Source organism: Lycium ferocissimum, chromosome 7 (assembly GCF_029784015.1).
Source record: "Lycium ferocissimum isolate CSIRO_LF1 chromosome 7, AGI_CSIRO_Lferr_CH_V1, whole genome shotgun sequence".
NCBI classification, from domain to species: domain Eukaryota; kingdom Viridiplantae; phylum Streptophyta; class Magnoliopsida; order Solanales; family Solanaceae; genus Lycium; species Lycium ferocissimum.
This window is the reverse complement of record NC_081348.1, coordinates 2,391,334-2,404,845: the sequence shown is the minus strand read 5'-3', so window position 1 is coordinate 2,404,845 and position 13,512 is coordinate 2,391,334. Positions and strand designations below refer to the sequence as shown.

Below are 13,512 nucleotides of genomic sequence, written 5' to 3'. Positions count from 1 at the left end.
AACTTCACAAAAGATGATGGCTTGTTGCACTACATACACCTGTGGTTGAGCTTGCACAGCAGTTAACTTCTTAATTTCAGTGCGCATGGCATCAATCTGTGTTGATAGTGTTGTAAAATTATCCACTTCAGAAACACCCAGTGCCTTCCTAACTGAACTGCTAGTTGTGTCATCCTACCAGTCTGGAGTGCTCTGAGTAAACCTGTTCAATAATGTGAATAATTCTTCATAGCTCAAATCAAGAGCCTGCCCTCCCGCGGCAGTATCTAGTGATGACTTATGTTGGGCATCTAAACTCTCAATAAATGTGTGTGCCAGAACTTCATTCGTCTGATGGTGGTGAGGACAATCTCTGAGAAGACCTTTGAAACTCTCCCACGTTTGATACAAATTTTCCCCATTTTTCTACCTCAATGACATGATCTCTCTTTGGAGTCTAGCTGTCTTTGCTGGTGGAAAGAACTTTGTCAAGAATTTCGTCGCCAAATCATCCTATGCAGTGATAGAATTTGAGGGCTCTGCTAATAACCAGTTACTTGCATTCCCCAACAGAGAAAGGGGAATAGTGTCAGCTGCACAAATTCTTTAGTGCCCCTTCCAGTAGCAAAAGTATCAACAATCTGCAAAAAAGTATGTACAATATGCAAAAAAGTATGGATGTTCTGCTGAGGATCCTCGTGTGACATTCCCGTGAATTGCCCACTAGAGTGAAGTAGCTGAATCATAGGATGCTTTAGGTCAAAGTGTCCTTCGATGGTGGGCTTGACAATGCTTGAAGTTACATCTGCCACACGAGGCACTGCAACCTCTCACACTTTTGTTGATGGATTATTAGCCATGACCACAGGTAATTCGGCTAGAGCCTGCGGATTCTGCAATAAGTTCAAGTCTCTCGCGCCGGTTGAAAATACGTTCGTGCTCGTGGATCGAATTCCTCAAGATTGTTTTGAGGCGCAGTCCTTCACATTCGATTAAAGTACCTGCAATCAAGTAGCAGCTAAGATCAAGACGTTAATACTTGGATAAATAAAGCAATACAATTTACTCTGGTAAAAATAATTGATTGTTGAAAATACGTTTAGGCGCAGTCCTTCACATTCGATTAAAGTACCTGCAATCAAGTAGCAGCTAAGATCAAGACGTTAATACTTGGATAAATAAAACAATACAATTTACTCTGGTAAAAATAATTGATTTTTAAGTCCTTGGCAATGGGGCCAAAAACTTGTTGTGTGTACGTGGTCGTACAAGTAACGTAGTGATTCTATGAAATCAGCTGTCGAACCCACAGAGACTTATGACCAATACTTTCACGAAAATAAACTATTGCTACTAATTATGCAAGTAATGACTAAAAGCTTTGTTTGTTTTGTAACTTAATGCTGAAAACTAAATAACTAACAATGTCAACTAGAATTGTACTACGAATGTCTTTGAGAGTTGCTTTTATCAAGATTTTAGAAATATTCCAGGGCTGTGGTTGGTTCACCAATCCTATTGAGTCATTCAAGCATCCTACCTTAGTAACTTTGTTCACAACTGCTAATTAACCAGATTACTAATCTAGTAGTATTCTTCCAAACCACTACTCGCCAATCCAAGATAATTCGCCTCTTATATTCCTATGGTATTGACTTATCAAGAACGCAATAAAAGCACGGTATGTAATTGATTGCGGTAACTAAGTATATTCCTATCCTAGTCACAAATCCTAGCACAACTATAGGGATAATCAGATCACAATCTCTTTACTACTTCTCTAAACTAATAACGTCTTTCCCAAGCACGTATATCGATTAGTAAATAGAACTTAACTATTGCACGGACAATCAAGCAATTAAGCACAGAAGTAAAGAAACAATTGCATACGAACAAGCTACTAAGATGAAAACACTTGTCAAACGTCAATATTCATGGCTAAATCACAACCCCAGAATTAAGGTGTTTAGCTACACATGATTCGAGAATGAAAGCTAGAATTCATGAATAACATAGGGTTTCAATGTAAAGAAAAATAAGAGAAGAGGAATAAAACCTAGAAAGACTTTCACAAGTCTCAAAAATCATCTCCGCCGCTTTCTAATGTTTAAAATGACTATTTATAAGCTAGGGCAAATATGAGATAAGTTGGCTCAATCCCGATCAAATTAGGACAACTAACGCCTCTTGTGCGCTGGCTGTACGGCGCATGGTCTTCATTGTGTTTTGCTCACGTGACGCACAACTAGCGCGTGGCTTATCTGAGATTCAGAGATGGGTTTTTGTGCGCTGGCTGTGCAACGCATGGCCAGCGCATGAGACCCTTCAGTGATCAGATATTGCCTTCAAGTGCGGGAACTTCCTTCCCCACGTTCGACCAACGTGCACAGCCTCGTAATCAATCAACAAATGCTTGAAATGCCCTTCATTGGTCCTTGTTGTACCTATTCATACAAGCATACCAACATAAGCTCATATACAACAATTTACATTAAAAACTGCGATTAAAGTGCTAAGAAGTAAAGTGCAAATGACACTAAATCTAGATATTTGTGCCAAATATTAGGGGGGACGGACGAAGAAAGCGAGGTAGGGGTGGGATGGAAATAATGATGGCTAGGGTGTGCAAAAGAATAGATAAGAAGAAAGAGAAAATCTCCAAAACTCTAATTTTGTGAGATTTGTTAGAGGTTATATATATTTTGTAAAGACTATGTTGCTATATTTTGAAAGTGAAATAGCATTACTGGTTTTGGTAAATATGAATTATTTTCATATATCTAGGTAAAAAGCTCAATCTTTTTGCTATTAGTGGTGACATTCAATGATTTCATTGATGATGAGATAATTGAATTTTTTTTTCTTATTTTAACTATTATAGAAGCACGAGTTTTCAAGTGGTTTGATCGACCTTGTGTTGTGGGTCCTACCAAAACTTTCTCCACATTTTTTAGGCTCATTGTCACTTATGCCCTTATTTTGTGTTGCTGTTTAATTTTTGTCCCTAAAAAAAAATTGTGGGGTATAAATTTATATTTCTGTATCATAATATCTCACAAGTTATGTTCCGCACCATTAAAAACTTATGGCCACTAGGCATAAAATTTAGGAAAAATAACAGCCTATGTCTAGTTGGAAAAATATTTACCCAAAATGACCCTTTTATACATTATTATACACTTTTATATAAGATCAACACATTATTTACAGTAAGTGTATAATGTTGTATATCGTGTGTATAAACACTATTGTAAAAAAAGTTGGCTATACAGATGTAAATTAAAAATGTAACTACGTGGATATAATATTTTATGCTGGATTGTATATTATTGAAATTATTCCTAAAATTAATTGCTAAAGGCAAAAATTAAATATCAGCCCATTTGAAGGACAATTCATGCAATTTCTTCCATTTTTTTAGTTTTTAATTTGTAATAGACAAATTCCCTTTTTTAAAACTAAACTATATAAAAGCATGAGTTGAAGAAGTGGATCGTCGACCAAGGGCAATTTGTTCAAAGCACTTGCCATTGAATAATTCATTAGTTAAAAGTAGAATCTTACTGTAGCTTAGTATTAAATATATTCGTACCTTTCCTTTTTTTCCCCTGCTCATAAAAATTGCATCACAACAGATGATGTCATTTCAAGTGGCAGGTATTAATTATGTTTTTGGCCACGTGTCACTTTTACACTCCTTTTACTTTTCACTATTTTATCATGCTCACATAATTCCACTTAATAGACAAATAACATTTGTGTATATGTATTAATGTTCATCTATATATATGCATCAACAGTGTAAATTTAGGTATGTTTATTAGCAATATAAAATATATATACTATCACTACCCAATATATAAATCTTTACAATTGTACACAATTACATACACATAGATACACTATATAATCAGTGTTGGGCGCACGGGGAAACGCCATCTAGTATATATACTTACTTACTATATAATAAGTATGGGTCTTGCGTCGTCCAGGGGTACTTCCGATATTTCAAATTTATGTGAAATTTAACGTATCCCTCGACAGTGAAACTGAGCAGTCACTACCAATTGTCTGGTCTTTCCTTCTAAAATAGATTTACAATTTAGCTTTATACCCTCTCATCTCCCCTTCTTCCTATTTATTCATCATCTTCTTGAAGGTTCCATAGCTTTTATTAGTTTTTCTCTCTTCTTTTCCCTTGCACCTTTTGCTTTTTGATTCTTCGTTATTTTCTTGTTCTGTTTCATATATGTATTTTAAAATTTGAGTTTTTGGTCAAATCTGATTAATGGGTCTTTCATGCTAATCATTGTTGTTGAGCAATGAATATGGGTGTTGGTATTTTGAGCTAAAATTTGCTGGGTATTACTAGTTTCCTGTTGTTTTCTTGGTTATCTGTACAATTTTCCTGCTCTGTTAGGACTTGGGTAGTTTCTTCTTAGATTTTTACATGCATATCAATTATTTGGTCTGATGAGTACAAACTCAGAATTTCTTCATTTGCAGATCGATCACAACCAGTGGCGCTGGAAAATGAAGAAAAAACAGTCATGCAGAAGCCTCTTCCTTCTCTGTTGTAACTTTGGGCCAACCCACTATTTCAAATTTTGTTAATTCAAGGTAATCTCATCCTAAATAACTGAGTTTTTTTTTTTTTTTATGCATTTTTTTTTTTTAACTTTGGTGTAATTTTTGACGAATTTGGATCAAGAATTTTGATTTTGACCTAGATTTTGAATTATTCAAGAAGAACAGGGAACGAACATATTCACACGATGACAAATAAAGAAAGTGCAATAACAAAGAAAGATTACATAAAACAACTCTATAAACAGAGAACTCACACCAAACAAAATGGTTAAAAATTAGGACTGCCTAAAGTTGTACATTCCTTTGTACTAGGGCGGAATTTTCATAAGATTCTATACAGATCCAGAAATACTTATTGATAGAATAGAGCAATATTAGAATTACATGTTACATGCAAAAAAAAATGAAGTAATATCAGAATTTTGTATTCTACTTGTTAGTCCAAGTGGATGTTGTTACTGGTAAGTAAAACAATCATGGTATTAGAGTTGAGATGGCCATTAAGCTGTCACAGATGATTTTTTTCTTGTAAAATTTACTTGCATAACTTAACATTATTACCTATTTATGGAACATAACTAAACTTTACAATAATTATATTTAGGAGCTAAAATATAACATATTTTCTTCCTATAGCTATCACTTTTTTACCACTCATCTGATAACTTCCCGCACCCCTAAATTTAAGCCAAAAAAAAGGTCCCTCTCTCCTATCCCCCTAAATACACACCATTATGCCCAATATCCCTTAATTTCCTCCAATTTCAAATCAGTTTTACAATAGTTCAACTTCCTTGTTTATCTCTAATTAACTACTCATTAATTTCACTCATAATTCAAATCTAATTCCCAAAAAAGGTAAGATTCTATATTGATTTTTACGTTTCACCGTGTATTAACCTATATTTTCGGGTTTTTTTTTTTTTTCGTTTGAATCAACAATGCAACTCTAAATAATTAATTATGACTGTTTGTTCTTGGTTGTTTTTTGTTAGATTCAAGTGATATGGCTAAGAAAGCTTCTACTCCGATGAGGACTAGAGGTATAGAACCCGAATTTTCAATTCCTAATTTTTCTTTGGGAATTTCTCAACATGAAACTGCCATTGCAGGCTCTTATGCTTAGAATCGTTCAAAAAAAAAAAAAATTAACGATCCTAGGCGTTCTGCTGATTATGTTGATTCCAAGAGTAAACTACAAGAAAAAGTGAAAAAGGTTTCTCAAATGGAGAAACAAAAGAAGAGAAGGTTTCAACTGTAACAATGTTGCTAATGTTAAGGGCAAAAAAATTGCTAAAACCAAACATAATGCCGATGAGGATGATGATGGAGAGGTATATTTGTGTTGTATTTTCAGTATATTTAGTTCGTTTGTATTTTTTAGTTCAGTTATTACATATCAGTGACTTAACCAGATCTGTATTTTATGTGCATTTTAAGTATATTTTGTATTGTTATTTTTTTCACATGTTTCTTCAGTTAGTTCGTGTTTATTGTTCTTCACCATAACTGTAATTTTTAATTTTTTTAAGTATATTTGTGTATATTTTGTTGACAGTTATTACAGATCTGTAATTTACACATTTAGTCAATATATGTCATTAGATTTTCAGTATATTCATATATATATATATATATATTGTTGAATTACATTATATTTTTTCATTGTCAATCAACTGCTTTGTTGTATATTTGTATATATTTTTGGTTGACCCATTTTTTACCGATTGTGTTCTTGCTTTTTTGTCAATCATATGTGTTTTTTGGCATGTTGTTTCGTGTATCTAAATTTTTGGTTACAAGCACTCGCTATGGCACCATCTATGTGTAGATACACGAATGGTGATGTAATGCAAGATATTAGAGGCAAACTAACGATTACGTATGGATATGTTCGGGAATACTTGTTTTGGTAAATATCTCGTAATGCGGCAATTGGATGTATAAGCACGTATTTTTCGGTGCTTTATGGTCAAAGAACTTAGGGGCAGCACATATAGGTGCTTTACAATTGAAATAAATGGTAAAGTTCTGCGGTTCGGCCTTAGAGAATTTGCACTAATCACTGGTTAGATTGTGTCTTTGATGAAAACGATTTTGTATATGATAACTCACAATCGAATAGGCTTATGGTTGAATATTTTGGTAGAAATAATGAGAACCAACTGCCAGTTAAAAGACATGAGCTTATTGAGTGTTTCAACAAGACAAGCTTGGGATGATAAAGGAGAGGACGCGGCCAAGATGGCAAAATTGTATTTCATAAATACGTGGGTACATTGTGGTGAGCCAAACTCAACAAACATACCAAGGATCCATTTTGATGTTGTACAGGATGGGAGATATAATGAGTATCCTTGGGGTAAAGAGTCATTTAGAGAGTTGGTTGTAAGCATCGGGCAGAAATATGCTAATTTTAAGAGATATTATAGGATTCATGGGTTGCCACTTGCTATGTAAGTCTAGTTGTATGAATGTTGATCAAAAGTCCCGTCCACCATTGCAGTTAAGATGGGGAATTTAGTTACTAGAATTTTGAACTGGCGGACTACGGAAGAAAAACTAGAATTCAAGAAATTGATGGATGGCATGTTCAGAGACGACAAAAACCCGGTAAACCAAATTTTTAACAAACTGAACAGTTATATTTGTTTGAGTCCTTTAGTATTTAACTGTTTTCATATGTTTGTTTTTCATAGTATATTTTGACTATATTTATTAAGTAATGCATTTGTGATCAATATATTTTGACTATATTTTCCTCATATTAGTATGCTCCCAATGTAGATATATATATAGTAATGTAGTTTCTATATTTTGTTGTTCACAGTCTTGTAGATTTGGGAAGTTGTGCCAACACCCGATGAGTTGGAGGCTCTTAATTTGCCTCCTGTTGCACATGATATACCAGACGTCAAATATGGAGTTGATGGTGTACATGGTACTGATTTGGTGGACACTGATTACGATGATTTTAGTACCACAACACCGCATCTGTCCAGTGGCAAACAGCAACAAAGGAATGCCAATTCTGATTCCCCGCGATGCAAGAAACGGACACAGATTCCCGTTTCTGTTTCTCCTTCTAGGAAACAACCATCATGGAAGGAATATCAGATAAAAGGGACAAGGAAACCAGATACACCTACAGGACCCGAAACAAATGAGTTTAAACTGATAAGGGAAGAGATTCAGATTTTCAAGAAAGAAGTAGGCATTTTGTTTTCAATATGCTTTTGTTACTTCATATTGCTTGTGTCAAGTAATTAACAATTCTAATTCTATTTTTGTGTTTCAAAACTGTAGGTGTTTGAGTACATGGATAACAACTTCAAAAAGTTGTTAGATGCATTAAAGGGCAATCAAACACCAGATAAGGTAAAATTCAAAACTAAAAGTTATGTTCAATAAATACATTATAGGCATTAACAAGCCGGTTTCCTTTTTTATTAATAAGATATATTTTTTGAAGGTCGCTGTTAGTAAAGCCCCGTCACATCAACATGATGTTGGCATACAACACTCACATGAGAAAAGCCAACGTCATCGTTTTGATAAAGGGACTCGAACTGTCAACGACGTAGTCGATGACAATATGGTAAAAATGGAAATTATTAACTTATTAAGTTATTTTGATATATGTATTAGAAGACTTTATATTTTTTTGGAAAATTGTAAAGGTCGGAGACACAATGTTGCAAGATGACTTACATACTGATGGTGGGATTTCTCGAGGCAATCAAAGTGGCGGTAAAGAAAGGTTTCAACCGAAGAGAATCAAGGTGGTGGTGCAACTTCCGCAGAGGAGTCATCCAAAGGTGGTACTCATTTTTTCTTTCACTTTGCTATATTTGCAAAAGATATTTTCAAAGTACAAATCTTGCAATTATTTGTGTTTAGTATTACCTATAGTGTATTTACATATATATTTTCACCTAGTCATTTTTTAGTGTGTCCCATTTGTCTGTATCTATTTGTGCTATATTTGTTATGATTGTGTTTATATATAATAGTAGTGTTATATTTGTTTTGGATTGATATTTTAATAATTGTTTTTCATATATATATATTTTGGCTATATTTTAATTGTATTTTGATTATTATGTTCAATAGTACTTATTCTGGTCTCTGTTGACTATATTTCAGATATATTTTTCATATATTTTGACTATATTTAGATGAAACTTTTAACTTTTATAGCAGTGCTATATATGTGTATTTGTTTTACTGATGCCTGTAAATTTATTTGAACCATGTTTTTATTGTTTTAGGTTGAGGCAGTTGGGTTGCCAATTAATGATCCACTGTTGTTGATGTGGATAAAGAAACGGGAGTTAAAAGTGATGCACAAACAGATGGAGTGCCCATAACACCAATCCCTTTAAATTTTGATGTAAGTACTGAAATTTGGCTTTTAAGTGCCAATCACATATCGTTTTGATAAGCAATAATTGACAAACACTAGTCGTTTTTTGTTTGTTTTTTATTTCAGCAATCTGGTGATATGGAGAATGCTAATGCTGAATTTACTGCATCAGAGGAAATGATAGCGGAATTGCTAGTCAACTGTCCTTTAGCATCTGTTATTCCTCTCAGTGCTCCTCCAGTACCACGCGATGATCAAGCTGATTTGTCAAGTTTAAGGACCCCTTAGAATCCGGACGATAAACGGGTAACGATCTCTCAGTGGATGATTTGTGATTCTCAGATACCAACCCAACTTGGAGTACAACCAACAACTGGACAAAGTTCAACTAATGAAACTGAACAACAAGTTGGAGTACAACCGATCGTTGGCCACAGTTCAAGTGATGAAACTGGACAACAAGTTCCTGTACAACCAAATGCGGGTCAAAGCTCAAGTGATGAAATTGCACAACTTTCAAACCTTGAGACACAAATCATTGTCCATCCAGGGGCTGCCCGAGAAAGGAAACCAAGCAAATATAACCTGTCCCTCATCGTGTCAATTTCAATTTTCAATGGGTTCTTTCGCCAAAAATATCAGTCCTTGTATTTATCAGAAAAAACACCCATTTGTTGAGCACCCTATCAATGCCCCGTTAGATAGTTATTTTCTTTAAGAATATCAAAAGTGGCTTGAGAAGGATCTGTTGAAATCGCATGACAAAAAGTAATTATTTTCACAACTTATTTTTTAGTTTTTCAAAAATCAATTCTTAATAAACTTAACGTATGTTCTTTCCATTTTGATATACAGGAAACCCAAGGAAAATCATTACAGAAAGAACAAGGAAGAACTCGATCCTGCTGATGCCGAACTTTGGTTACATTTAGGCGTTATAGCAGTATCCGACAAAAACTGGTTCTACTTATTATCTATGGATGGGCAAATTTGGACTGATGAGGTTTGATGTCTTTCTGCTTGTTATCTAAGTTTTTTATGTTTTATAATAGCATTATAGTGTGATGTATCTAGAGTATATTTTTACTATATTTGACATGTATATAGATCACAATTCTGTACTTACATTATTACTGAATTGTATTTTAAATATATTCATCATTATATTTGCACTATATTTAATATAGAGACATTAATTTATTAGTTGAGTATAGTACTGATTAAGTACAGAATTGTATTTTTGCTATATTTAACAGTATATTTCACTATATTTAATATATATACAACAATATTTTTATTGAAGATAGTATTGATTATAGTCACTGAATTGATGTTTTTACAGCATATTGATGTTATTTTCTACTATCTACGCAAGAACGGGAAGTATGACAATAACAATAATTATAGATTTACCACTGTCAGCTATATTTTTCACACTTTAGTTGCTGAAATTTACACATCTTGGGAAAACCCAGATTCGTCGTAAGTGTCGCTATTAAGGAAGATGAACTGTGTGAGTACATTAATGGGCATAGGCTGTTGGCTAATGTACCATGGTATACTGTTGACAACGTACTAATTCCTGTCAATGTAAAAGAGGAAAATCACTGGATTTTGGTTGTGATATCATTCACCGATGTGTGTGCTCTCATCCTTTGAAAAAATCATTCATTTTTCTACAAAATTTATATGTTTGTTGTTATCGTATTTTTTCTTTTTACAAACAGTGCTTGTACGTATACAACCCATACCGAGTCAGTGGCATGATGCTATCGTTAGAGCCGAAATGAAAATGTTGGCTACTCTTGTGATTTTTTTTTTTTTTTTTTTTTTTTTTTTTACAAATGACTGATTTCTATGAGAAGAAGGCGGATATAGATTTTGACACACATCTTTCTTACAGAAACAGAGAATAGACCGACAACTTTGACATTGTGAATGTAGACAATCTTTCGCAACAAGCTCCCGCTAGCATGTAAGAATTTCTTCCAACAAAAAACACAATAAATATATCTATTTTTTCTTGGGTTTTGATCAGTAAATTTTTTGATCATTTTTTCAGGGATTGTGGTGTGTATGTGGCAACCTTTACTGAATACTTGAGCTCAAGTGAAGTCATCCCAACTGAATTTGATGCAAAGTTACTCCGTATGAGATACGGTGCCCTTTTATGCGACTATGCATGGGATAAGTCAAACAACAATGCATCAAGTGATAACGAGCAGCCTCCAATACCAATTAGGCCGGCAGTTGATTACGATGCAGTTGATAAAGTAGATCTTGATTAGGCCACCAACTCTTTTGTGTTTTTGATTTTCATGTTGAACATTAGCATAGTTGGTTGCGACTTTTGTTGCTGTTTTTTCATTTTGGACATATCGCTTCATCTGCAGTAATGTTTTTTAGGATCATTAATGTTGAACACCACCTTATGGTTTTTATATGGTTGTCTCATTCAAGTATGTTATTTTTTCAATGTATAAATTCCATTTTCAGTTTCTGTAAAATGTATTCCTTAAACAAATTAGTGTATTTAACCATTTAAAATATATGAAATGTATATATTTAACCATTTTAAATACAATCGAAATATACAGCAAATATAACTTAGATATATTCCATAAGTCCACTTTTAATGTACATTGTGTCACAGAAGTTAAAATTTCATCTAAATACACTCCAAATATATGTAAAATATATATGAAATATAGTTAACAAGAAACTTAATAAGTAGTATCTAACGAATCACTAAAAATGCAACTAAAATATAGCCAAAATATATACGAAATACAACTATTAAAACATAAATCCAAAACAAAAGGTCATATCAGTTTATATAAAGTAGACTTTTCAAATCTTATTAAACCACCAATATAACATAACATCGAAAAACATCGGATGTTCAACCATGTGAAATACAACCATACTAGAATAATATGAATTCAAAATGAATTCATTTTTTATTTTTAACAAAAAATGAAAGTAGAATTGTCTTAACAAATAAAATCAAAATGGACTTATTTATTCTTCTTATTGAGCGGCGGATTATCACACGAACGCCTGTTATGACCAAGACGTCCACATTTACCGCAAGCATTCCTGCGTTTACCAATCATCAACTCCTGTAATGGCTTATCCCTCTTCTTTTTTGGCCTCCCAGGGGGTCTCTTATAGATCGGTGGCATAACAACTTCATCTGATATGCTTTTAGGAACATTCCACTGGGTCTCATCGGGAAGAGGATCAACCTACACATCATATGTGTTCACAACCGTTTCGGCTTGAATAATTCCGAACAATATGCATAGCAAAGCCAAATTTTTATTTTTCAATATCGCCTATGCATGAGAACACGGTATCTCGTCCAAAGTTGGAACATCCTACGGTACTGCAAGTTTTCATCTTCAAATCGATTATGAAACGCCTCGGTCCATCATTCACTGTGTAAACATATTCAGTTGACGCTTCAACCTGAGAACCATTTAAACAATAAACAAGCATTAACCCGAGCAATTTTACCATTTCGGGAATATAGATAAATATAGATTAGATATAGTAAAATATAAATTAAAATTTGTGTTGCAAAACAAACATACCCTCATTCATATTGATTTGTACTCGTTGATCGACAACATCTCTTGATATCGCCTCATCAGTGTTGTGAATGTGTAGGTACCATTTTTTCTATTTGTGCAATTCCATCTACCAAACATCTTCCTCACTTCTTCAAGGAAATAAAAATATGTAACTCTTTAATAAAGAATCCGCTTTTCCATTAATACATTCGGCTATATTCGAAGTCATTGTCCATCCTCTCGTTAATAGGTGAATAAAGCCTAGACCATTTATCCCTTCCAGCATCTTCTAGGTATCGTTTTACCCGAATATCAACATTCCCAATCTTCTCCATCAATTTATCGAACTCATCCTAGGTGTATGCCTTCGCCATTGAATAAAAAATAGGACTCAACACCTCACTGTTCGATGTGTATTGCTTTGTCACATTTTCCCACAAATGCCATATACAAGCCAAATGAGGAACAAAGAGGGATACACCTTAGAAACCGCGTGTATTATGCTTTCATGTCCGTTCGGACACGACACACATATTTTGTCTAACACCATAAGCTTGCTTGAATAGTTCAAAGAACCACGTCCGGACTTATTATTCTCGTAATCTATTACACCATACGCTAGTGGTAGGATATTACCTACAAAAAAATATATATTTATAATATATTCAACATATATTTTAACCGAATTTGATCTCACACTGTGTTTTTAGCAACATTATTTATAAAACAACAGTATATATTTATAATATATCCACCACATATTTACAGTGTATTTCAACATATGTTATTCACAAGTTAACACCAGCAATATATCCAGAGTATGTTTTTAGCAGCTTTATTTGCAAATCAATAGCATATTGTTGTATTTATAAAAAAAAAAACATTCATAGAATAGAATTACACATACCTGCTCCATCCAAAGTACTTGCCGACACAAATGCATCATTATACGTTGATTTAAGGTGTGCACCATCCATTACAACTATTGATCTACAACACTCG

At 33.7% G+C, this 13,512-nt stretch overlaps 1 protein-coding gene, 1 long non-coding RNA gene and 1 other non-coding gene across 4 annotated transcripts; all 3 read left to right on the top strand.

The window, feature by feature from the left end:
• Positions 1-333: 333 nt before the first annotated feature.
• LOC132065861 (small nucleolar RNA R71) lies at positions 334-438 on the top strand. The gene has a single exon (XR_009416830.1). It is a non-coding gene; the product is annotated as a small nucleolar RNA R71 (small nucleolar RNA).
• A 3,596-nt stretch (positions 439-4,034) lies between these two features.
• Positions 4,035-6,103, top strand: LOC132062460 (uncharacterized). Of its 2 annotated transcripts, XR_009416182.1 has the most exons (4): positions 4,035-4,138; positions 4,486-4,599; positions 5,565-5,612; positions 5,682-6,103. It is a non-coding gene; the product is annotated as an uncharacterized LOC132062460 (long non-coding RNA). The 2 variants fall into 2 exon arrangements; XR_009416181.1 differs by having other exon boundaries at positions 4,042-4,599.
• A 977-nt stretch (positions 6,104-7,080) lies between these two features.
• On the top strand, positions 7,081-9,223 carry LOC132063072 (uncharacterized). The gene is made up of 7 exons (XM_059455503.1): positions 7,081-7,182; positions 7,408-7,779; positions 7,876-7,947; positions 8,042-8,167; positions 8,250-8,390; positions 8,841-8,909; positions 9,062-9,223. The coding sequence occupies exons 1-7, from the start codon at positions 7,081-7,083 to the stop codon at positions 9,221-9,223; spliced, it is 1,044 nt and encodes a 347-aa protein (XP_059311486.1).
• The last annotated feature ends 4,289 nt before the right edge of the window (positions 9,224-13,512 follow it).

Excerpts from the sequence above, each read along its gene's own strand:
- LOC132063072 (XM_059455503.1), top strand. The coding sequence starts at position 7,081 with ATGGGGAATTTAGTTACTAGAATTTTGAACTGGCGGACTACGGAAGAA. Across the intron at positions 7,780-7,875 it reads TTCAGATTTTCAAGAAAGAA|GTGTTTGAGTACATGGATAA; the intron begins GTAGGCATTTTG and ends TCAAAACTGTAG. Across the intron at positions 8,910-9,061 it reads TAAAGAAACGGGAGTTAAAA|CAATCTGGTGATATGGAGAA; the intron begins GTGATGCACAAA and ends TTTTTATTTCAG.